This window comes from Neofelis nebulosa, chromosome 6, assembly GCF_028018385.1.
Source record: "Neofelis nebulosa isolate mNeoNeb1 chromosome 6, mNeoNeb1.pri, whole genome shotgun sequence".
Lineage (NCBI taxonomy): Eukaryota > Metazoa > Chordata > Mammalia > Carnivora > Felidae > Neofelis > Neofelis nebulosa.
Genome location: NC_080787.1, coordinates 120357932 through 120385530, shown reverse-complemented (window position 1 = coordinate 120385530; position 27599 = coordinate 120357932). Strand labels below are relative to the sequence as shown.

General features: G+C 35.8%; 1 protein-coding gene across 3 annotated transcripts in view; it reads right to left on the bottom strand.

Annotated features, from left to right (window-relative positions):
• The window catches only part of LAMA2 (laminin subunit alpha 2), a 619529-nt gene that overhangs the window by 170694 nt on the left and 421236 nt on the right, over window positions 1-27599 (bottom strand). For all 3 annotated transcript variants that reach the window (XM_058735217.1, XM_058735218.1, XM_058735219.1), the window contains 3 exons: window positions 15506-15630; window positions 8940-9026; window positions 4388-4581 (listed from right to left, as the gene is read on the bottom strand). In XM_058735217.1, the coding sequence (XP_058591200.1) occupies window positions 4388-4581; window positions 8940-9026; window positions 15506-15630 (406 nt within the window). The remainder of the gene's footprint in view (window positions 1-4387; window positions 4582-8939; window positions 9027-15505; window positions 15631-27599) is intronic.

Below are 27599 nucleotides of genomic sequence, written 5' to 3'. Positions count from 1 at the left end.
GAAATGGATACATTCCTAGGAACCTATAATCTTCCAAAACTAAATCAGGAAGATATAGGAAATTTGAATAGACCAATTCCAAGTAATGAAATTGAATCGGTAATAAAAAACTCCCCCCAAAACAAAAATCCAAGACCAGATGGCTTCACAGATGATTTCTACCAAACATTTAAAGAAGAATTAATACCTATTCTCCTCACACTATTCCAAAAAATAGAAGAGAAAGAAAAACTTCCATATTTATTCTATGAGGTCAGTTTTAAATGAACTTGATATCAAAACCAGACAAAGGTACTACAAGGAAAAGAGAAAAACAGGTCAATATCTCTGATGATAACAGATGCAAAAATTCTCAACAAAATATTAGCAAACTGAAATCAACAACACATTAAAAAATAATTCACCAGATGGGGCGCCTGGGTGGCTCAGCAGGTTGAGGCTCCGACTAAGGCTCAGGTCATGATCTCACAGTTTGTGAGTTCCAGCCCCATGTCGGGCTCTGTGCTGACAGCTCGGAGCCTGGAGCCTGTTCTGGATTCTGTCTCCCTTTCTCTCTGCCCCTCCCCTGCTCACATTGTCTCTGTCTCTCTCAAAAATAAATAAACATTAAAAAAAATTTTTTTTAATAAAAAAAAGTAATTCACCAGAATCAAGTGGGATTTATTCCAGGGATGCAATATTCAAAAATTAATCAGTACAGGGGCACCTGGGTGGCTCAGTTGGTTAAGCATTTAACTCTTGATTTTGGCTCAGGTCCTGATATCATGGTTTGTGAGATCAAGCCCCATGTTGGGCTGGGTGCTGACATCAGGGAGCCTGCTTGGGATACTCTCCCTCTCCCTCTGTCCCTCCTCCCCCACAAATAAATAAATAAACAAACATTAAAAATTACTTGAAAATCAGTATAATACATCACATTACAAAATAAAGGGAAAAAAACATGATCATTCCAATATATGCAGAAAAACCATTTGACAAAATACAATATCCATTCATAATGAAAACTCTCAACAAAGTACATTTAGTGAGAATATTCCTCAATATAATAAAAGCTATATATGAAAAACCAACAGTTATTCATACTCAGTGGTGAAAACTGAGAGCTTTCCCTTAATATCAGGAACAAACAAGGATGTCCACACACACCACTTTCATTCAACATAGTGTTGGAAGTCCTAGCTATAGCAGTGAGACAAGAAAAAGACAAAAGGCAGCCATTGGTAAGAAGGAAGTAAAAATGTCACTATTTGCAGATGACATGATACTATGCACAGAAAACTCTAAAGGCTCCACCAAAAAACTGTTAGTACTGACAAATGAACTCAGTAAAGCTGCAGGGTACAAAATTAACATATAGAAATCTGTTAGATTTCTATGCACTAATAATGAAGTAATACAAAGAGAAAGTAAGAAAGAAATCAATCTCATTTACAATTTCAGCAAAAATAATAAAATATATGGGAATAAACATGAGGAGGCGAAAGACCTGTACTCTAAAAACTGTAAAACATTGATGAAAGAAGTTTAAGAGGACACAAACAAATTGAAAGACACTGCATGCTCATGGACTGGAAAAATTAATATTGTTAAAATGTCTGTACTACCCAAAACAATCAGATTTGATAAAATCCATATCAAAATACCAATAGCATTTTTCATAGAAATAGAACAAATTATACTAAAATCTTCATGAAACCATAAAAGACTTCAAATATACTATGCAATCTTTAGAAGGAAGAACAAAAGTAGGAGAATCACAATTTTAGATTTCAGTATATACCACAAAACTGTAGTAATCAAAACAGTATTGTCTGATACAACAGACACATAGATCAATGGAACAGAATAAAGTGTCCAAAGAAAATGCCAGGCTTATATAGTGAATTAATCAACAACAAAGGAGGCAAAGCTACACGATGGGGAGAAGATAGTATATTCAACAAATTATGTGTTGGTAAAACTGGACAGCTGCAAGCAAAATAATAAAACTGAACCACTTTCTTGTATCGTACAGAAAAATAAACTCAAAATGGATTAAAGACCTATATGTGAGATCTGAAACCGTAAAAATTCTTGGGGAAGACATAGGCATTACTTCTTTGACATTGGCCTTAGCAACATTTTTCTAGATATGTTTTTTTCAGGCAACGGAAACAAAAGCAAAAATAAACTGTTGGGATTACACCAAAATAAAAAGCTTTTGCACATCAAAGGAAACAACTAACCAAACTAAAAGACAACCTACTGAATAGGAGAATATATTTGCAACTGATGTATCTGGTAAGGATCTAATATCCAAAATATACAAAAAAACTTCTACAACTCAACAGTAAAAAACCAAATAATCCAATTAAAAATCGACAGAGGACCTGAGCAGACATTTTCCCAAAGAAAACCTACAGATGGCGAACAGACACATGAAAGGATGCTCAACATACTAATCACCAGGGAAATTCAAATCAAAACCATGATGAGATATCTATCACCTTACACCTGTCAGAATGGCTAGAATCAAAAAGACAAAAAATAACAAGTGTTGGGGAGGATGCAGAGGAATCATTGTTCACTGTTGGTGGGAATGTAATTCGTTGTAGTCACTGTGGAAAACAGTATGGAGGTTCCTCAAAAGGTTAAAAATAGAGATGCCATATGATCTAGTAATTCTACTACTGGGTTTTGGCCAAAGAAAATGACTCAAAAAGATATACGCACCTCAGTATCCACTGATAGATAAATGTGTAAAGAAAGTGTGGTATATATACACAGTGGAACACTACTCAGCCATAAAGAAGAATGAAATCTTGCCATTTGTGACAATATGAATGGAACTAGAGGGTACTGGACTAAATGAAATATGTCAGACAGAGAAAGACAAATACTGTAAGATTTCACTTATAAGTGGAATCTAAAAAATGTAGCAAAAAACAGACTCTTAAATACAGAGAATAAACTGGTAATTGGCAGAAAGGTCAGAGGAGGATGTGTGAAATAGATTAAGGGGATTAAGAGGTACACATTTCTAGTTATAAAATAAATAAGTCATGGGGATGAAAAGTATAGCATAGGGAATATAGGTAATAATATTGTAACAATGTCATTTGGTGACAGATGGTGACTACACTTATGGTGACCATTGAGAAATGTACAGAATTGTTGAATCAATATGTTGTTCACTTGAAACCAATATAACATTTATGTTAATTACACTTCAAAAACATACATTCATACATACATGCCAGCCAGCCTTAGCTTTTAAGATAACTCTCATAAAACTGGAGCATGAACAAAAATTCTAATTAAAATGCTATTAAGATTTAGACACACATAAGATGTTAAAACCAGAAATACTGGCATGCATAAATACACTAAAATAGGTAAGTATTGAAATAAAAGCTACTCCAAAATTTTACATTTCTATTTTTAAAAAATTTTTTTAAATCTTTATTTTTGAGAGAGAGAGATAGCATGTGAGCAGGGGAGGAGCAGAGAGAGAGAGGGAGACACAGAATCTGAAGCAGGCTCCAGGCTCTGAGCTGGCAGCACAGAGCCTGACGCGGGGCTCGAACTCATGAATCATGACCTGAGCCGAAGTTGGACACCCAACCGACTGAGCCACCCAGGCCCCCCCCCCATTTCTATTTTTTAAAAAGTAATTGAGACCACTAATGTAAATGCCCTCAAGGCAAAGAATTGCATAATAGCCCCTCCCTAAATTTATAAACAACCTAATTTTAGATTATAACTTGTATCACCTATTATATTTAACACTGATATTCAGTGTGCTTTCTGTATGGCATTGCTGAATCCAGTAGCAGTTATTTAAAAAAAAAAAAAAAAAGAGCAAACTGTTCTCCATTTATTATACCTATAGTGAAAATACTCATTCACTGTCACTGCTTCCAGGATCTGCAGTTCAAGAGAAAGTTTTGAAGCAGTATGCCTGTGGATTTCTCTGCAAGCTAGGAAAGAAAAGTCAGTAGTAATTCAAGGCCTAATGTGTCTGTCCAGCCTATTACAAATCCAGGAGGATTCTGAAAAATGGAATGAACCCAGAGCTTTCATCTGTCACAAAGGCTAAGCCAACCCTATGTAAAACTGCAAACTCTGGGATGGACAAAATAAAATAAATTACGCCTCCAACAGCTTTGTTGTACGTCTTCCGGTAACTGACTAGAGCCTGCTGAGGATTTTCTCACCTCTCTTGGCTCAGTGGGATACAGACAAAAACAGCAGGCAAACAGCATAAGGTAGATAGCGTCAGAAAGAATGAAGAATAGCATTAGGTACTGCAGAGAAAGAAAGAAAAAAGGGTCAGTCTTTCCCATTGGAAAGGAGACAGAAATGGAACCAAGGCCCCCAGAAGTAACGGCGGAGTTAGTATACGTACACACGCACTCCGTGCTCTCGCGCGCATGCCAGTGCTTGCAGCCGTCACACTTCCGCCCTGTGGCTCCAGGCCGGCACGTGCAGAGCCCCGTGATAGGGTCACAGGGGGCAGGCAGCGAGCCATAGGGGTCACACTCACATTCTTGGCAGGAACCTCCAGGGCTGCTGGGGCTGCCAGTATAGCCAGGGGCACACCTGGATTTAAATAGTGAGAAAGCAGAAGAGATTAATAGTAAGTCCTGTCTCTGGTTGAACAAAACTGATACCACAAGTCAATAGATGAGGAGCCAGCAAACTTTTCCTGTAAAGAACCAGATAGTGCATAGTTTAGGCTTTTACAGATCAAGATAGAAAATCAAAATCATTCAGTGAGAGAAATACATTTGCAAACCTTTTTTTTTTTTTTGGGTTGATGGAATTCAAAACAAAATCATCATCATAATAACAGAGTATAAATTATTTTGTAATAATAATATAGTAATGTAAAATCAATCTACCAATGAGAGAAAGGAAGCTCTTGTTAAGGTATCAAATTTACCTAACTAGGGCTCAAATTTAGTGCTTCCTATCTTCATATTAATTGTAAATGTTTGCCTGTAACAACATTCTTAGCTTATAGTGCCAAACAGAATTAGGCAATGGGCCAAATTTTGTGGGTGAGTTTGCCAACCATTACTGTAGATTATAAACATTGTTTTGAAGTCTTTTTTTAAAATTAGAAATATTGACACCTGAACTTTCCTAGACTCATGTATTTAAAATCAAAATGACCAAATAATTCAACTCATTTTATTTATGAGCAAAAGAAGTAAGTTAAGTGACAATAAACTGGATTTTCTATTTAATTTTACTGGTCTTTCTATCACATCTTCCTCGAGACGGAATTTTCATTATAGATCCAAGGAAGCAGGTTAATGTTATGCAGACAAAATATATAACATTAATTTCAGAAATTAGAAAGAAAATCCAACTGGATGAACCCAAATGAAATCACTTCATTGACTATTCCACCCATTCATACATCCATTCACTTAAGTATAAGATGCTAGTAAGATCATATGCTCTGGGTTACACGTAACTGTTGGTCCTGATTTAATTGTTAAACCACTTCCTATCTTTCCTAAAAGTCTCCCAGTTTGGACTGTGTGTGTGTGTGTGTGTGTGTGTGTGTGTGTGTGTGTGTGTATCTCATCAGCTAAATATAATCAACACCCAGAGTTTTTGTTCCAGAGACAAGCATGGGAGGAAGTTGGGAGACGGGAGGAAGTTGAGAGACAGGAGGAAGTTGAAGCCAAAAATTATGAACATTAGGCAGATAATCCAGAACTATCTTCAGTAGCCTGGGAGTGTGGAAATTTGCACAGTTGATTGTGAGTGTTAATTTATCCTCTGCTGGTTAGAAAAGGCAAAACAAACAAACAAAAGTTATCTATAAGTAGGTTTTTATACATTTGTAGTTTTAATTGTTATTTTATTTCCAATGTAAGATTATAAACACTCCATAAAAGTACCATTTAAGTGAGTCCACTTAAATGATTTCTTAACATTTGCAGGTGTAAGAATTCTACTCTAACCAGGTTGAGATTGATTAAATGCTCAAAGAGTTTATTACAAAAATACCAAAGATAAAACATGGGGAGGGGTTTCTACATTACAGGAGCATTCAAGACATGTAAGCAATTTTAGGCCCGAGCTGATGAACTTAGGCAGGTCGTAAGGTGATTCAGATGATTTAAGAAGCTCTCAGAAGCGGAACAAATTTATTTGGACAGTTACAATAAAAATTTAACCAAGACCTTTGGTTTAATTTAGCTGAATAAAAGCAATTTTTCAGGGAAATATAACTTTATCATTTATGTTAGAGATGAAGAATGAAAAGCTGTAACAACATTTGAGACTGCAAAAACAATTCAAGCCATTCGCTTTTGATAGTGTGCGACACTGTTCGTCTATATACTACATGAACTGTCAACTCCTATTGATTAAACATTAATGGATATTAAAAAAGTAAATTTTCTATAATCACTTTGCCTTAAGATAGTAATTGTCATTTCAGGGCACCCTTGCAGTCTTTTCTATATACCTGCTTTCATAGATAGTGGTAACTTCAATTTATAAATGTAGTATACTACGGAACATTTTTTTTCATAAATTACTGCAGATAATACCCTTGTGTCCATGGACGCTTCCAGTCATCATCCTACTCATATTTACAAGGGCATGAAATGAATATTACCCTAACCGTGAATACCAAATATTCAAATTTGGACATTATAAATATATATAGTCAAAAGTTGTACACATCTCCAAAACAAATAGAAATATTTTTGGATTTTGTATTGCTTTGAATTCTTTAATTATCAATTTCTATTGGCACAGACATTGTAAATGCATTGTCATATATGTATGTATGTATATATATATATACGTATATATATATATATATGTATATATATATATATACATATATATATATATATAAAGTAGTGGATACTGTTTAGATTTTCTACATATAGAATTATTTGGAAATATATTTTGCAACCTTGTAGAAACTTCATCGGAATTTATAAAATTTAATTATTTAGTTATCTGCTTATTTCCATTATTAACACAATCATTCCTGGTTATATACAAGAAAACTTTTATTTTTTAATTATTATTTTTTAATTTGAAAAATTTTAAAGTTTATTTATTTTTGAGAGAGAGAGTGAGCATGAGCAGGGGAGGGGCAGAGAGAGAGAAGGAGAGAGACAATTCAGGCTCCACTGTCAGCCCAGAGGCCTACATGGGGCTCGAGCTCATGAACTATGAGATCATGACCTGAGCCAAAACCATGAGTCAGACGCTTAACCAACTGAGCCACATAGGTGCCATATATATATATATGGCACCTATGTATATATATATATACATATATATATATATTGTAATAGAGAGAGAACATGAGCAGGGGAGAGGAGCAGAGGGAGGGAGAGAGAATCTTAAGCAGACTCTACGCTCAGCACAGAGTCCAATGCCGGGCTCAATCCCACAACCCTGGGATCATGACCCAAGCCAAAATCAAGAGTCGGATGCTCAACCCACTGAGCCAACCAGGCACCTCCAAAAGAAGACTTTGAAATGGGTGATGATTCAATTAATTAATATTGGTTTATGTTTGCAAAGAGATGGATAATTTAAGGAAGTGCTCCTAGAAGAACCCTGCAAAGGAGTGGGTAAAGCAGGACATGGAAAAGAAAGGAAACAATGGTATGATTTCAGGTGATGTCCCAGTCTTAGCCTAATTCCATGGAAAGCCTGGAGTAATTATAAGCATAAGCATAAGCATGTGGACTTTTGTACTCCCACATTGGAGGAACGTGGGGTAAATTCTCAATCATTTTTGCCCCTCTTATGGGAGATGAGGTTTCCATGTAGGCATGTAGGCAGGGCACCAACAGTATCCTCTACACATTTGATCTTCACAATTTTAGTGTAAAGTAAGTAGACCATAAGCTATTCTGATACTGAAAAACGGGTCCTAGCTAAGTTGGTACAGCTAGACTATGTCCATGGATAAAAACTTTATATTGTTATCAATTAATGCTAAAGCTATCATGTGTGTATAATATAGTTAATATTAGTTACTTTAGAGATAATACCTAAAACATACTAAAAGTGGTAGTGATATGCTTCAATATCCAGGATACTGATCTTATGGAAAATATGGACCCAGAAGATACTAATTACAACCTAACTAGACAGTCTGAAATTGTGCTTCTTAATTTACCATTTGTATTACAGTCAGTATTCAATTTAATAGATACATAAATACGTTATCAGATTCTGTAAACAAAAAATATGGTGAACCAGAGGGGAGGTGGGTGAGGGGATGGGTTAAATAGGTGATGGGGATTAAGGAGGCCACTTGTGATGAGCAATGGGTGTTGTTATGTAAGTACTGGATCACTAATTTGTATACGTAAAACTAGTATTACACTGTAGGTTAATTACCTGGAAAAAAAATATGGTGAGAGGAAGCATTTAAATAATATTGTTTGCTCATTGGAAAGGAGCACCAAATAACAAACATTTTATTGTTTGTGTTCAAATTAAGAATGCTTGACACATTTACATTCTGAGTTATGTATATACTTGGTGGTATAGTACCATAGTGCTCAGAACAGCGACATGCACACAGATAGATTCAGCCAATATTTTCCAGTGCATTAAGATGAGAATTATGTGTAACTAGCTTTTTATTAACTACTGATAATACGCACATATATAGATATGTGCACACTCAACATATACATGTACACTAAATATAGCTATGTAGATATGTATACACTAAAACCTAAACTATGTAATTGTGAAATAATTTGGAAACTTTGAGAAAGCTGAAGATGGAAATAAACAACTTTCTTCGGAGATAGCGTATAGATATAAAAGTAAAGATAGTTTTGAAGCCGTATGAACTACTAAGGAAAATAAAAACAAGTTATGAAAATAATGAATACTTTTCTATTGTTATCTGTTACTGTATGATCTCTATGTTTCATGACTGTTCGTACCGTTCACAGTACTGGCCTTCGTATCCTCGTGGGCAAGCTGTGCAGCGGTAATCATCGAGGCCTTCCATGACACAAGAAGGGCTGAAACTGAACCAGAAAGGGGAAAAAAAGATTGTAAAAAATCTTTTAACCTATTTATTTTACAGATTTAAGTAATTCTATCCATTATATAGACGAGTGAAACTTAACTTGGGGTGGTTATAAGTGCTGTATTTTATAATATAAATTTTTATGCAAAGGTAGGATGTCACAACTAAATAATGCCAATAATAGTCAACAAGTAAGTATGGTTGGCTTTCAGTGAATTTGCAGTGCCTTGCACTGTGTAAACATTTTGAAATTTTAATAATTCTATGACAAGCATAAAAATATTAAACATCCAGCAAAAGTGTCCTATTTCTCATGAATTGAAAGAAAAGTATGACTAGAATTAGTGCACATTTGTCTGATAGAATATTACTGAATATTTTCCAAGTAAAAAAAATGGTCCTAAAACCATATAATTTTTTTTCTGAAAGCTCAACCTAAATTGCCACTAGCCTTTGAACACAAAGTGTGAATAAATATTTCACTTAAAATAAGAGTGCCTTTTCTAATTTACAAACGGATTTCAAACTAAGTTTATTTTAAACACAAAGTAATGTGAGTTAATGTAAGAAGGGAAGGTGCTCTACATGAAAATGAGTAAGAATTTCTGATAATTTTATGATCTTTTCTATTAAGTAGGTCTTATATAATTTGCCCTGTTCTCACTACTGACTGGTAGACCACAGCCTATCAGAGTTTCTGATCATCTTACCCTACAAAAGAAATACTTAGCAAGACTTGAAAACTAACCTGCGCTAACATTTTAGGTTGTTACAAACTTCTTTCAAATATAAGTCGAGGATTCCCACTAGGTAACACTGCATGGTGCACTGGAAAAATATGTATTTGTTACAAAATGGTAATGCTGCAAACTCCATTCTTTTTCTTGGTCCACTAAAGAAGTTTATGCTGAAAAAGATAGATGGTGTATACACCAGGGCCACAACTCCTTTTGGTCAGGTGCCATTTGGACCCTATTTTAACTATCTTCTAGCACACTGAATCAATAGTACATGAATGAGTAATAAACTCTAACCTTTGCGAAAGAGGTGAGCAAATTGATCTACTACTCACAAACTCTATCCTTCACAAAATAGATCCACAAACATGTAATTGACACATTCTGGCAAGCTTTTAGCTCTTCAAGCTAAAGCTTGATGCTGAGTGCATCTGTACACACACACACACACACACACACACACACACACTCCTATGTCACATTTCAAACTGCTTATCTATCTATCTATCTATCTATCTATCTATCTATCTATCATCTATCTATCTATCTAACGATAGATACTTGGAAACAAATTTTTACACATTTCAAGTGAAACTCTAGAGAGCCAACATAATTAAATTATATTCATTTACAGTAATATATCTATCTCAATTACTATGCAAGGATGTTATAATTCTCCTTGAATAGTTGATATAAACTTTTTTGAGTTATGATACTATGGTGGATTGAATGAAGTCCTATATCATGTGTAAGGACTTAATGAAGGAGGGTGTAGGAATCATAACTTACTGGAAGTTAGAGTTATTCTTTCTGCTCCCAACTCCCTCATCTACACTCAATCCTCACACTGTCTGCGGGGTCACTCTGAAATCCTTGTGCTTTTTTCTTGGGGGCTACCTTTTATATTTCCTTATGTTTGCTAATTCCAAATTTGCCTCATTAGGGTTTTTAAGATGTAGAGTTTGCCAGTTTATGTTGTTCTTGTGGATACTACAGAGATGAATTGGCTTCCCGGGTACCACCCCCTTCTCCTTTTTTCTATGTTCATCATTGGTTCTTTAACAGTCTCCTCTGCTGCAGGTTCCTATACATCATGTCCTTGACCTCTTCATGGGTCTCCCAGTTCAGTCTTCAGATTTCTTCTATCCTGTCCTGTCCTCTCTCCCCTAAATGGTCTCATTCCATCTTAAAACCTTTGCATCTACACTAACAGATCTAAAGCTGAGTTTTCCCCTCCAAAAAATACCACTGGTCTTTCTGTAATTCTCCCCCATCTCATCCATGGTCACTCTGTGCTTCCATTTGTTCTGCCAGAAACCATGGAGTCCATGTTACCTCCTTTCTTTCACATTCCACACACGTTCTACCTGAAACTGCTGCTACTGTCGCTAACATCACTGCATTACCCTGTTCCAAGCTTCCTCTTGCCATTGGAAGACTTTTAGCCATTAGGACATTTCATTAGCTACCGGAGCTTCCCTGACTCATCCTTTGTCACCCTTCCCCTAACACTAGTCAGTCTGCTCCAGCTGCCCTGGATCCTTGCTGTCTGACAAGCATGGGCCAGTCTCCAGGCCAGTGTATCTGCTTTTTCTTCTGGCTGGACTTCTCTTCCTCCAGGGAGTCATGTGGCTCCCCCCATTACTTCATTCAAGTCTCTGCACAAGCCTCATTTGTTCATGAAGATCTTCACTGAGCACCCTATCGAAAAGGGGACCCCAGTCTTTTCTGTCTCAATACCATGCAAGTATTTCAATTCAATGAGGCTGCTTTATTTTCCCTGGTAGCACTTCCACTGTCTGATATTGCATTATACATCTACTTGTGTTTTGTTCAGCTTTATTGTAGTATAACTGGCAAATAAAAAAAATTGTAGTGTAATTAAAGTGTGCATGTGATGATTGGATATACATATATGTACAAATTAGTTAATACATCTATCACCTCACATATCTACTTTTTTTTTTTTCAGTGAGAACACAGGTTCTATTTACTTGGCAAGTTTCAATTATACAATAAAGTATTACCAACTATCACTACTATGTTATATGTTAGATCCTTAGACCTCATTTATCTTATAACTGAAAGTTCGTATACTTTTACCAGCTCTCCCATACCTCCCAACCCCTGGTAACCACTTCCACACTCTAGGAGTTATTTTCTTTTTTTAAATCCCACATATTATACATGAAACAATACCACTTTTTTCTTTCTCTGTCTGGCAAAAATTGTTGGTGTGTTTGGCAAAGAGCAAGGGACTCAAATGTAGCATCATTGTAGAAGGGAGGAGAGGGCATTGACCTGGAAAGGTGGTCAGATTGCAGAGGGTAGAGGGTTCCTTCTACTCTGTTGAAAAAATACCTGACCTTTCCTTAAGCAGGCAGTGAAAAACCCCTCAGCAATGTTGCACTGTCACAATGGTTGACAGTTTGTCACATTTGTTTTGGTAAGAAATATTGAAAAACTAATGCAATGCATGGAAGTGAGTTAGTAACCACTCACCACACCACATCCTTTACTTTTCTTTGGGGCACAGTTGGAGGTCATTAAAGAGAGGTGTCTCAGCGTCCTCCATCTATATTTCAGAATCTACTTTTATATCTCAGGAAGAAGTGCCTTTCTTCTTTGCCCTGGCTGGTTTCTTTGCTTTGCATTTTAACACTTCCCTTCTTACCATACACAGATCTTTGCTTTGTTAATTAACGTTCAAGCTTTAGGTAGTGATATTAGTGGGTCACGAAATCACGTTAGTGGGTTTTGACTAAAATTTCTTCTAAAAATGCAGAATAAAACTGAGAAAAGTTATAGGATATATATGTTTATAAATATATATTATATACACACAAGTTTTTTGTGTCCCAAGGTCTGATGTAAAAAAAAAAAATGATTTCTTACAGTGGCTGCAATTAATAAAGTTTGACAGTCACTGAACTAGCCACTTTGCTTCAGCTTTCTGATTCTTGTAAGATCCTTCCCATAAAAATATGCTTGAATTACATAAACCATAGAGAACAGCAATGAAAACACACCTTTTTATTGATCCTGTGAACCCATCAAGATAGGACTCTTTCTTTTCCTTCTTGACATTTTCTAAAGATACACTGATCTCCTTGGAACATAATATCTGTTTCCACCATGGATTGTCAAAACTCCTCGGTGATCCTCACAGTTCATGGCTACCATACGTACTCAGTCTCCATGGACAGCTGCTTCTCTTCTCTCTCATGGTGCTCCCTGCAGTGTGCTCTTACTTCTCTTGCCTCCCTGGCACCCCCTGTCTTGGTTCTGCTTTCCCTTCTGGTTTCTCTAATGTAGGTAATTCTGTCTTTCCTTCATTCCACATGCTCCCCCTTGGGTCACATAACCTCGGGAAATCTTATCCAATTTTAATTCAGTTATTAACATATCTCTTCCCTCTGCCCTTCCAATTCTCGTATTTCTATTTCCTGCAGCTATTTGCATATTTCCATTCGGACAGATCTTTCACATCAATGTTAACCTATTTGGAACATAAATTGTCTTTCCTCTGCAGTAGCTCTCTCCTGGTTTCCCTATTTCAGTTAATTGCACTACCATTTTTGAGGTCAACCTGGCTCAAAACCTTTGGCTTCAACTCTTGCCTGGCCTGAACCCCTCATATCTAATTAGTTATCAGTTCTGTAGAACTGCATTCAACAAAGATCCCATCCATTCCCTCATTTCCCTTCTCGTTACGATTACCTACCTTCAGGTTCTAATTATCTTTTGCTAAGTTAGTGCAGTAGCTTATTAATCGCTCTCTTCACTTTTTTTCTTCTCCTGTTTCAATTCATTTTACTTAGCTCTCTCATAACAGGCTTTCTAAAGGGTAGCGCTGATGGCATTAACGTTTTTTTGTTTGTTTTAATTAAAAGTCTGCAATGTTTCCTCATTATATAGAAAATTGAATAGTAATTTCTTAGCCTGGTGTTCAAGGATTTCTATAATACAGCCTCCATTCTCCCACTCATTTTCATCTGCAGTTATGAATTCTATTTGAACTCCATGCTTCCAAACTCTTACTTATTAGTTCTTAAACATGTCTTTGTTTTCTGTTTTCTAAGCTTTTGTTAATACAATCTCCTGCTAATTCCACCAGTAAAAACCTCTCAATCCACCATTTGTGACCTATTATAAATACTACTACTTCTTCCAATATGTTCTTGAGGCTTCCAAAACCAAGTGTGGTATCTTGTGCCTTTGAATTCTCTTTACATTTAACTTGACTTCTCTTAAGGCACACATTTTATTGTGAGACTTTTCAACACATGTTATGCTTGATTGTTATCAAAGAAGTTATCAATTAATTACTGAATTTTTCTAATCCAATGGCTCACATTTTAATGAACGAGAAAATAAATAACATTCTCTTTGTTTAAATCTAGTCATCAGAGGGAGATTAGGGAAAGGGAAATAGAAATAATATTATCTTTCACACACCTACCAATTGGTGCTCGGGTGAACAAAAAGAATGTGTTTTATCCTTATCCATATCCTACTCACCTAAAAATTTACATTTGACTAAAGACCTGTAATTCTTTTAAACAAAAAAAGAGGAGCTTGCAGAAGAGAGACAATTTACCTGAAAATGTTTCAGAATGTATATAAAGCCAACGATGAAGAAAAAACTGAGTCAGCACAGGGGCAATCCTCTCTTTTTCTAAGTTGCTTTGTGGTTCTCCTATAGTCAAGATAAGGAGCCCAGGATTCTAATTCTAAACAAACCGCCATACATTCTTTTCAAAAGCAAGTTCTTAGAGAAAACATTGCTCTACCATGTAGAGATTGAAATCTATAAATCACTTAGCAGAAAATATAGACAGCCTTTGCAAAAAGGATTTTCATCAATATATAAACCAATGCAGAATGTGCAGACAGCACTGAAATAAAATATTCTAGCTTTTGTTTCCCTTTATGGCTATGTTTCCATGGTACCAAGCTCAGACCATCTTAAGAGAAAGGGGCTGTGATTCTGGGAGTATAAAAATAAGTCACCCTCCTTTAACTACTTTTTTCAATTATTTTCTTAATACTTCTCTGCAAATTGCAAATTGAACACATAAAATGAGTGGAAGGGGTCACAAAAGGGATATGATCTGCAGTGAAACACTTCTTCATAGCTGAGTTTATGGCAGAACTACATGCAAATACAAGACCCTTATAAAAGTGTATAAAATTATGCATGTGTCTACATGTATCATTTATGTCACTAACATAACTTATGTCAGTAATTAGTATTTATATTTTAATTAATAAGTAATACTTACTTGGGATAGGGTTTTAATGGAAAAATAAACCATGGAATACTATGTGCTCACTTTTGTCATGTTTTTATACTGTGTGCAAAAATTCTCTTCCTTTAAATTTTTTTTAATGTTATATTCAGTTTTTTGAGAAAGAGAGAGAGAGAGAGGGAGAGAGAGAACACACACATGAGCAGGGGAGGAGTAGAGACAGGGAGACCCAGATTCTGAAGCAGGCTCCAGGCTCTGAACTGTCAGCACAGAGCCTGATGCAGGGCTCAAACTCACGAACCATAAGGTCATGACCTGAGCTGAAGTTAGACACTCAACTGACTGAACCACCCAGGTACCCCCCAAATATTCTCTATCTTAAACTGAGATTTTGTCTACATGGAAAAAAAAATGAAATCATAGAAAGCCCGTTTGCCACACAGATGGTGCTACTGATTGGGAAATCTGGTAATGTTTCTCAATCTTACTTGTTGCTGGAAGAAATCAGAGGGCAAGCACATTGCTGACAGTCATTTGGCAATCCCCTGACAATTCCATAATATCCAAGAGTACATCGTTCACAGAAGTCACCAGCAGTGTGATGTTGACAATTCTGCAAAGGAAAGGGGAAAGTTTGTTTTTCATTTAATGAGAGTAGAATGTAATTTACCATACAGCTCCCCACCTATGAATACATATGCTCTTGTGAACACACACACACACACACACACACACACACACACACACCATTGAAAGAGTTCTTGATATATGTGTGGGTGTGTGTATATGTATATATATATATATTTAATTTTTTTTAACATTTATTCATTTTTGAGAGACAGAGAGAGACAGAGCATGAACAGGGGAGGGGAAGACAGAGAGGGAGACATAGAATCTAAAGCAGGCTCCAGGCTCTGAGCTGTTAGCACAGAGCCTGACACAGGGCTCGAACTCACGGACCTCAAGATCATGACCAGAGCTGAAGCTGGACACTTAACCGACTGAGCCACCCAGGTGCCTCCTTAATATATATATATTTAAAGATGTTCTTTTGTAAGAGAAACTAGTATCAGGCTGTTGTAGCTATACTGACAATAAGAATTTCTTCTCTCTTTTTCCTACATCAATCTCTGGAAAAAATTTTTCTCTTATTATAATCTGGGGAACATACCTCACAAATTTCTAAAATTTATTATATCATTTGGCCATTTATGTGTCTTCTCTACAAGGTGCTAGAAAAGTACTAAAAATCCTGGGAACTTGGTGCATGCCTGTCAGTGGACTTTCTAAAACTAAACCAAGGTAGAAAGCATAAATGCCTTAAGATGCAACAATAGAAAAAAAAAATTAAAGAAAAAAGGTCAGCCTAGTTACTCTCCTAAGAATGTTATTCATCTAATTCTTGCCAAATGTTAATAATTCTTTATAAATAGGGAGGACCCAATCTGAAACCAGGAATCTCAGGTCAATATTTTATTTTTCATGCTTGCATAATAAGAGGCATTCGAGTAATATGCTTTAAGACATTTCCATAAGGAAATGAGAATAGTTTCAGAATAGTATGCAGCTTTGTAATTAAAATTCTCATAAAGTAGAATTATTTAACGCACTGCAATCATTCATGCAATAAGGACTTAGAAAGAGCTACATCCCAGGCACTGAGAGAAATCAAGTGAGGGAAAAAGGTAAAATAACATCCAAACCTATACTAATTTATTTCTACTTTGGGAAGATAATTTAAAAGTGGCAAATAAGAAACATGGCAGCAGGAATGCAATATTGAATGCTGTTTAGTGGAAACGTGATATTTGGCTTTGGGAGTTGAGAAAAAGGAGAAAATAGGAGAAAAAGGAGAAAAAGGAGAAAATAGGAATAAGAAGCTGCATTTTAGCTTGACCAGAAGAATGATGTCTTACAAACAATATCAAAATAAAAGTTGAGAAGCAAAAATGGTCAGTAACAGCTGTATATGTTAGTGAACTGGTCTGACCAACTTAGCTGGAGTCACAGAGACACCTGTGGGCTCCATATTGAACTTGGCCGAGATCTCATATGCTTGGCTCTTGGCTCTATTCAGTCAGTCAAGAAGCACATATTTATTTTTCATGTGTCTTCTAATGGCCAGAAAATATTTGGTATGGTATGTGTGGTCACTACAAGAAACAGTAATTGAAGTCACTTCCTCTATAGACATTGCCATGGAAAACTTTTTTAGAACTTCTATAGACTCTTTTTTTCAGAGTTTCTGCTATTCCCTAGGGTGAAATCACAATGTCACCATGATGAATTTTAGGCCATTGTTTGTTTTGGTTGTTACAGCTGGGGGTTACATTTGAAAACACATTATGCCACTTATAGATGCATTTAATAACAATGTAAAATGGATCCAGTTTCTTACATGATAGGATACGAATCTCAAATACTCTAATTCTCCACTTCTCAGAAGATGATAACTCCAGATTTTCAGAGAAAAGGAAGAACTCACTTGAGTGTTCTCTCAGCTTCCTGTGAAAGACTTGACATCAGTCCTGTACTACTTTCCATCCCTTTAAAATTTATTGCTGTCCATGGGAAGTAGTGTTTTGTCCTTTGTCTAAAGCTACTCTCATCCTAAACTGGATTTCTTACTTTCCTGCCTTCTGTTTTTTCCAGCCTCTGCATTTTTTTTTCTTTCTTTTCTTTTTTTTTTTTTTTTGCTCATTTTTCTCATTAGCATTTGATGTTGTTCCAAGACTTTCCTAGCTCAAAAATATCTCTGGGGCCTCTAGTCTTTGGAGGCTAGAGACTATCTCTGATAAGCATTTTATTGTATTTATTTAAAGTTTATTTATGTATTTTGAGAGTGAGAGAGAGAGAGTGCAAGTGCAAGTGGGGGAGGGGCAGAGAGACAGAGACAGACAGAGAGGGAGAGAGAGAGAATCCCAAGCAGTCTCCATACTGTCAGCACAGAGCCTGATGGCGGGGCTCAAACCCATGAATTGTGAGACTATGACCTGAGCTGAAACCAAGAGTCAGAGGCTTGACCAACTGAGCCACCCAGGCACCCCTATACATTTTAAAAGCATTGTTTCCATTCTTGATTTCTATTTCCTTGTCCTCTTTAACTCTCCCTGATTAAAAAAAAAATTCTGATTATTGTAACTCCAGGCTCACTCATAAGATTTTTCTTGATAAATCAAAATTTACTGACAATAATAGGTCCTCATGATACATGAATTTTCTGCAGCAGCTACTATTTCTGGCCACTCTTTGAACTACTCTCTTTCTATGGTTTCTTTAATGGTCTAGTCTGCTGGTTTTTCTCCTAACTCTACGGCTACTGTTTCATGGACTTTTTTTCCCTTTCTATTTAATAAGATTGGTCCTTGATTCTAAAGATTCTCATCTCTCTTTTGTCTTCTTTTCCCTACACATTCTACCTTGGTGATTTCATCCATTACTATGACTTTAGTTATCATCTCTTTGCCAAAACCTTTAAATCGTATATATTCAGCCTAGAAAGATATCTCTAATGAATTCTGGGTTTACATTTCCAAATGTTCCCTGGATAGATCTTATTACACAACACAAAAGCACCTTCAATTTGAATGTCAAAAATTAAGCTCATCTCTCTTTAAACGGGCTAATTGCCCATTTCATCTGGAGTCACTATCATCTGCTTAATTACCCAGGCCAGGAATCTAGAGGCCTCTCTCATTCCAGAGAGCCTGTTTGATCATCATGTTCCATGATTCTATTACTCTCTGCTTCTTTACTTCCTTGTTGCTACTATTTTTATTTGGCTGCTCTCATCTTTTACCTGGTTTACTAGGACAGAATTTAGCTAAAGATACTGTTTCTAAATTTTTTTACCCAGTGATTTCCCCACACTGCAATCAGAGTGGTCATCCTACAGAATTTATCAATCCATGCCATTCCCTTGCTGGAAAGCCTGCGTTAGTTCTCCATTATCCTCAGGATGAATTTAAAACTCTCTATCGTGGCAAGAAAGACCTTTATCATCTGTTTACCTCCAGCCCTACCTCCAGCCACTGCAACCTTTGTATGCTATGCTAAAATCATTTAGGACCATCTGAAATTCTCAAATTATGCCATGCTCTCTCTTTCCTTTGGGACTTCTTATATGCAAATCCCTTGTTAAGGAATGTTTTTCCATCTTCTCACCTGGCTAGCAACCATTCATTTCAGCTCTCATTTTAAATGTTGCTTTCTCTGATAAACATTCCCTTATGTCTGAAGTCAGGGCTGACTGCTCCTTCTAGTTCAACACAATGATTAAAACATGGTAGACATTTGATGACTATTTTGAATGACTGCATGAATGAGTGCACATTATAGGAAGTATAGATGAAACTGGCCAGTCTCCTTGATGAAAAAGGCCAAGTTTCAAGCCTAATGACTTCATAGAAATGTGGTTAGCAGAGCTAGATGCTTTGTCGCATATTTTGTATTAGGATTTGTTGGAAAACTACCATGATCGTCTTCTATTCAGCCATTCAAAGAAACCAGTAATTTAACAATAAACTATCCATTCCATTTTTAAGAGCAGCACGGAAAGAGAAAATGGTTTGAAGATCAAATAATTATCTATGATTTACAGTCTAAATCATTCAGCAAGGTGTCAAATGGTAAATAAGAATTAACTGGGGGAATGTTTTAAGAACATATTTTACAGTTGTTGAAATAAACATGTGCCACAAAATACATAGGATCTTGAACAATTATCCACACTTTGCTTTTGTAAAAATAAACTGACTACATACTGAATTATTTTATGTAACCTAATATAACATTAATAATTGGCTCAAAACACAGATAATGTTGATCATTGTTAGAAATACAGAGATTCAAAAATATAGTTGCTGCTATTATACCTACAACTCTATATACAGATCAAGAAAATATCTTTACCTTCTCTGGACAGTCAATCCTTCACAGGGTTGCTGACATACTAAACTTGGTTGACAAAATCAAATGTTCTGGTTAGGTCCACAAAAACAACACATAAATCATGATGCTGTTTTTGAAACTTTTCGACATAGACATTTCATATGACTCTTCTGTCTGCTTTGAAACAGTGGATGTAATTTTTCTCTTGTATAGACATTAATCTTTAGGAAAATTTTCTATATTAGATGGCTAATAAGAGGTTAATTATATTCTCAAGAGTGATATTATGCGTTGCCCTATTTCATAGGCATTGCTGTGCTGTGTCATTTCCTCTGCTCTTAAACACTAGAATATAAGCTCCTAGAGGGCAAGGCCCATCCATGCGCTCCCCACCTTGATATCTTTTCATCACCTACCACAATACCTTCACATTGGAATGTTTACCAAATGCCACAAGAATGCAAAAAGAAATGAGTCTAAGTTCAAAACTTTTATATTAATTTCATCTTGTTAATTGTCACTCATACTTCCACCTGTCAAGCTCTTTTAGCTTCTTGACCACCATCTGATACATTAGATAACACTTCCAGCTTTATGTCATCTATTTGATAGATCTCATCTGGATCACTGATAACAATTTCAAACAGGACGGGGTGAAAGCCTAGATCTCATCATTGGACGCATGAACCTAGAACCTATAGCACACAGTTCAGCAACCACACCCATAAAACTTGTTAACTGATTACCATTGAGCCTATATTTTCAAGTTTGTTTGTAAAAACATCATGAAACATTCTGTCAAATGCCTATTTAAACAAACTACAGTTGGGATCATAAAGCTAGCCTTTACTGGCTTATGATTTAATCAAAGTATTTAATTTCTGTCAGCATTAGTTCATCAACTTTAAAAGGAGAAACAATTCTATCTACCTCATAAGCTTACTGTAAGAATAAATGTGAAAAAAATCTATCTACAGAGACCAGTCTTCAAGGTCGGATATATGGTACTGTCATTATTTTTGCTGATTTTCAGATATGATGTATCACACTTTCTGATAAATTTGATATTGTAATGGTATTCAGGAAAGGTCTCAGATATTATACATATAGTAACCATAGCAGTTATTCTGATATGTTATTTTGAGTGAAGTTATACTGATTTCTAATGAGCACTGTTTATTTTTTCTATACTTGACAGTTAAGTAAGAAATCCTTAAGTTTTACTGGAGATCAAAATCAATGTTTGATACATTTTACTTTCCTTTACAAACCAGGAGTGACAATTCACTGCTTTCCATACTATGGCAAATTTCATATTTTCATGATTTTGCAAATATTTTTCATACATGGCTTTTAATCATATCCGCAGATTCTATCAGTATTCTAGCTTATAATTCACCTGGGCCTTCAAAGTGAAACTCATTTAATCAGATAACAGTGTGTTTACTCTCTCTCACAGTCTGTAGGTAACATTTTGTAGTATATTTGGAAACTGATTCTAATACATTTTATCCAATGCTCTGTAGGTTACTTAAATTTTCTAAGTGTTAATTTAGAGTTGTAAAAAAAATGCTAACAATTCTACGTTGGTAATATTGTTAGATAAATTCAATAAAATAAGGTTTACAAAACACCTTAAATGCAGTAGATTTGTGTTATGAGTCTGTTTACAAAATATAAGGTTAATTGGTTAATCACAGATTCTGGTGGTTTCAGACAACGAAGCAGATCAATAACAGAGATTTCTGTTTTTTCTTTTCATTTTAAAATAAGAATAGTGATAGAGTGAAAATAATATTTCCACAAATTATTTGGTGTTGAAAAAGTTATTTGAGCTAGCTGAGAATTCACTATTCCCTTTAAAAAAATGGAAAAGTAATACTGACTGGGGGTGGGGTGTAGTGATGATATAAAAATGTATAGATAGATATAGATATAGATACAGGTAAAGATATAGATAGTGATGTGTGTGTTATATAAAGTTGAAAACTCTGTCATTTATCTTTCTATCATCTATCTATCTATCTATCTATCTATCTATCTATCATCTATCTATCTATGTTCCAACTCTATCTATCAACCTACCTACCTATCTACTTACCTACTTAAGAGTGTCTATGTGTGTAGGTGCGTGTACTGATCAGTGTTTGTTCACTCACCTCCTCTTCCCCCTGGGCTTGGGGTTCAATATCATATAGGTTTTGTCCTTCCATTTTGAAGAAAATTTTCATTAAGGGACAATAGTCACTGAGCTATTGGTAGCAACATGTCTCTGTGTAGGATATATTAATGTCTAAAGTAGAGCAATAGCTTTCTGGTAAGTATCATTAGGAATTATGAAGAGAATAGTTGCAAAGTGATGTGGGTTTTATTAAAAGTTGAAATGCTTAGACTGTAAAGCTTTCTACAGTGTTTTTGTTCTTTTTTTAAAGAAAGATATAAAGAAAATAAAAGTGAGGAAATCTAGCATAGTGCTAGAGATAATGATGTTTACATGTTTTGATTAATTATCATCTCATTGATTCTTAGACTCTAAACAGTGGACAACATGTATGGTAATTATTACCTTTATCAACATCATCATCGCTATCACTTCTATGGAGCTTATCATGTACTAAGTAAGTAGTGTTCTAAACCCTTTATAATGTATTTCATTGAACCCTTACAAAAGCTCTATGAGTAGGTACTACTATTATCTTCATTTTGTAAATGAGGAGACTAAGACCCTGTTAGCATGAGATAAAATGACTGGGCTTCCACAGCCTACAAGCGATGAAGCCAGGATTGGAATCAAAGCAGTCGGACCCCAGAGTCATGCTTATGACCGCTCTACCCAAGTAGAGGGCATTGCTCTGTGTAATGGAGCTGATATTAAATTGAGATCCACACAGAAAAGAAATCAGTATGCTTCAAGTTTCCTCAGTCACACCATCAGGGTAATAATAGGTATTTCCTATTTGCCTCCTGGGGCTATTTCAAAAATGAACAAAGTTGCCTAAATTCAAAAGTTGTATGTTCCCTGAGGAAAATATAAAAATTTAGAGTATAGTAACTAATACTAGCTGTGCATATTTGATGTGCACATGTATTTATTTTCACTTCATCTGGGGATATCTCAAAAAATAGACCTGTGGCACAAAAAAGCTATAATAGCCAATTACTCAAAAGAGGACAATTTAAAGACGACAATTTTTATCCTAAAACAATGAAATTAAACTGTATCCTTTATGAATGTTTTTAAATTAATCATATGAATTAAACAAAGCCTTGCTAAAAAATACCAGTGAAGATTGCATAAAAAAGAAAAATGCATTTAATTCTCACTGAAGAATGTATAAATTAATCCCCTCTCCTGAAATTATTTATTGAATTTTACAGGCCAGCAGATTGGTGAAAGAGTACCAGACTGAACAAATAGTAATTATATCAGGAATTCAAGGATGGTTAATATTATTCAGTTATTCATCTAGTCAATAAAAGTGTTCATCATTCAGTTCAAGGTAAAAAGAAATATATTCTCATATCTTAAATGTATCTCTACCTTTACTTCACTCCTCACAAATAAGCATATGACCAATTTTAATATCCTGTCTTGACTAAAAGAAGATATCTTTAAGAGGCCAGGAATGAAAAGAAGTTTTCTCAACATGGTAAAGAATATTTATCCTAAGCTAACCACCAGAGTCATACTTTGGCGTCAAAGACTTGAGACACTAACATTAAAATTAGGAGTAAGATAGGAAGCCGATTATCCTTGTATTTAACATTTTTAGAAGACTTAATGCAAAAACATAAAATTATTATACTAGATACAGCTTCTGGCAAGAATAATCACAATTATAATTATTTGCAAATAATATTATAAATATAAAAATAATTGAAAGAAGCAACTGAGAAACTTCTAGAACTAAAAAATAGCGGTTGGATATCAAACACACGTAAAAACTCTATTCTGTTAATGTTTATCAGTAACAACAAATTAGGAAATATACTGAAACAGAAAAAAATATAATGTTCACCATTGAAGTAAAAGTGTAGGATACATAGAAATAAGTTTAATATGAGAAATGCACAACCTATACAGATAATAACAAAAACAGTTTACTGTGAGACACAAAATGTTTTGAATAGAGAAGAGTATTATTTTCCTGGGTTGAGGGAAGCTAATTAAATAGTGTAAAGGCAGCAATTCTTTACACATAGATTTAATACCATTCCAATAAAAATTCCAATAATTTTTTTTGGTGAAGGGATTGAAATTGTGAATCAAATTCTGTCCTTTGGAAGAATATATAATTACATCCAGTCAAGAAATTAGAAAAGAAGAAGAAAAAAAGGGCCTTGCTTTGCCAGGTACCATAACTTAATATAAAATAAAGGTAGTCAGAATACTGTAATAAGAACTAGAAGATAAAGAGAACAGAATAGATGATCCTTCAAACATATCTTAATATAGATAAAACAAATTTATATGTATTCGGACACCATAATTTATCAAAGAGAAAAGGAAATGTTAATAAATAATTGTTTCTTTAAAGTAATATATATTTGGAGAAAGATACCTCCTCATACCACAATAAGTTCTAGAAAGATTAGAGTTGGATCTCAAATTGAATCATAGAAACAATGGTAAATATCATAGTGTCTCAGTGTAGGTATTGAAAGACATGTGCCTGGGGCGCCTGGGTGGCGCAGTCGGTTAAGCGTCCGACTTCAGCCAGGTCACGATCTCGCGGTCCGTGAGTTCGAGCCCCGCGTCAGGCTCTGGGCTGATGGCTCGGAGCCTGGAGCCTGTTTCCAATTCTGTGTCTCCCTCTCTCTCTGCCCCTCCCCCGTTCATGCTCTGTCTCTCTCTGTCCCAAAAATAAAAATAAAAAACGTTGAAAAAAAAATTAAAAAAAAAAAAAAAATTAAAAAAAAAATTAAAAAAAAAAAAAAAAAAAAAAAAGAAAGACATGTGCCTGCGTAAGATCGCCAGGAGAATGAGTGTAGTTAGAGAAGCAAACTGTTCCAAGGACTATGGGAACCCCAGTGTGTAGATCTCAGGTAAGGAGCTAAACATAGCCAAGAAGACAGAAGGCGTGGTCACCCGGGTTGGAAATCCCTGGAACAGCATGTCCAAGGAAGCAAACTGAACAAAAACTTTTAAGATGAATGGATAACTCAGAGTAGCAAATGCTGCTGAGCAATCAAGAAAGATGAAGACTGATAGATGAACACTAGTCGCAGGGTTCAGTATGCTGGTAGAGGTAAAAGCCTGATTTTAGTAATTCAAGAGAGAATGGTGGGAGAGAAATTGTGGAGAGAGTATAAATAGCTCTTCACTGTATAGGAGAGGAAGGAAGTGGTAGAAGTCAAGAGGGAAAGTGAAGGCAAGAGAATTTGTTATTATTATTATTATTATTATTATTATTATTATTATTTGGAAGAGAGAAGAAGAACCAAAAAGTGATCATACAAGAGGGAGGGCGAAACAGGGATGGGTGGAGTAATGCCCGTGAGCAGGAGAAAGGGCTGGGATCAGGGGAACCTTGGTGGCTCAGCCTGTTACGCCGCCGACTCTTGATTTCGGCTCAGGTCATGATCTCACGGTTTGTGAGTTCAAGGCCCACATCAGGCTCTGGGCTGATAGTGTGGAGTCTGCTTGGGATTCTCTTTCTCCCTCTCTCTCTCTCCCCCTCCTCCACGCATACTCTCTTTCTCTCAGAATAAATAAATAAGCGTAAAAAAAAAAGGCTGGGATTTAAAGCATAAGTGCAGACTTGGTCTTTTCTAGAAATAAGAAAAGTCCATCCAAAATGATGGAAGACTCAGATAATTGCACACAGATGCAGAAAAAGTGGGTGCAAATGGTAGTGGAAGATCATGTTAGTTCTCTTCTGACTGCTTCTAATCTCTCAATGAAATAATAAGGAGCATGACTATCAACTAAGAGTGAGGCTGGAAAAGGGTTGGGGGAGGGGGCTGAGGGCTTGAAGAGAAGGGGAAGGTGTGCGATCAGCATCCAGAAATGTGGGAAGGGAAGTGGACTAAAGAAAAATGGCACGACTGCAGAGCAACACGAAGGGTCCATTTGAAGTGAGTGATAATGAATTTATGGTGAGATTAGACAGCATACTTGTCTGTTTTTCATCAGCCACATTCAGCTTAGAAGGAGTAGAATTTACCCAGTGTTAGAATTCATGGAGTGAAAATAAGTAAAGGAACAGCAAGAGAAATGAACATTACAAAGCAGTGATACCAATGGAATGTTGAATATTAAGCTGGGTTGAGAAAGTGAGGGCATGAAAGAGGTAAGAAACAATGGTGTGAGCATCAATGGTGAGACTAAAAAGGTTGAAGATGATGTATTAAAAAGTGAACTGGAGAGTAAAGAGATGGTAGTCAAAAAGAGTATAGTTGACCTTGAGACTGTGGAGTCACTGCAGTTACTCCTAATGACAAGTTCTAGAATAGCACCATGGAGTAAGAACAAGAAACATAGTTAAGGGTATGGAAAAGTTAATTTCATGGACATTAAAATCACCAAGAATTATTAGGAATAATGGTAGAACAATGATACAGAGGAAAAATCTTCAAGGAAGGAGGTGGGTGACCTGAGGATTAATAGCGAACATCAACGAGCAGGTGTAGTGGGCAAATAGATGGGGGCATGAGATTCCTAGCTGGGTGTTGTTATGAGGGAGAAAGGAGGATGATATGAAAGTGGCCATGAGGAGCAAGGACGCCTGCCTACCTTCATGCTCAGGCAAATGAAAAGTGTGAGAGAAAACGATAGTTACTCCTTGGGGGCACTGTGGGAGGAGCAGTATGTCAGGGAGAGCTAAATGAAGAGAACACTAAGTGAACAGGGAGAATATGTGGGGGATTTTGCTGAGTTCCGATCGTGAGTTCCAGAAGGCTCACTGAAGGGGTTTCCAAAGATGAGAAGTGGGAAATGGGTTCAGCAAATCTGATGTCCAGAGAGCTGTGTGAGGATTAGAGTCTGGGAACTCTAAGTGGTGACATGGCAAACTTGAATTTCTTGAGTCCTGATTGTTCCAAGGTAGGTGGCAATGGTAGAGGGCAGGGTGTTAGCATGAACAGGAAAACAGCAACAACAACAACAACAACAACAACAACAACAACAACAACAACGAGTAGCTGGAATTCTAAGGAAAATGGTTAAATTATGGGATATCCAATCAAGACTAAAGATTTCAAGGAACATCCAGCAACACAACATGCTCAGAATAGCTACATTTAAAAAGCAGAACATAAAATGGCACACGTGGTATTATATAAATCTTATTTGTAAATGCATGCATAAAAATGGTAGAAAATACCTAAAAGTTTAAATGTTTATGTTAAATCTTAGATGATTTTTACCTTTTGAAAATATTTTTTATCATTTCCAAATTTTAATAAGTTTATTTGCGGGTGTAATCAGAAAAAAAGTCCTCATGTATTTTTAAATAAATAGTAGTGCTCCCAGGTGTTCTTCTAAAATGCTGTTGGTATTTTATTTCTCGACAAGAGCAGTGGCTTTTCCAATTATCAATTTTTAATTACTTTAAAAAATGCATAATATGGGTAAATGTTTTTTTTTTCCTGCATGTTTTATTTCACACACATACACAATTACGTTCCCTGAAATTTCTCTCGCCTCTGCACATGGCATCTGAGCATGTGTAAAGATAAATGAGCACATGG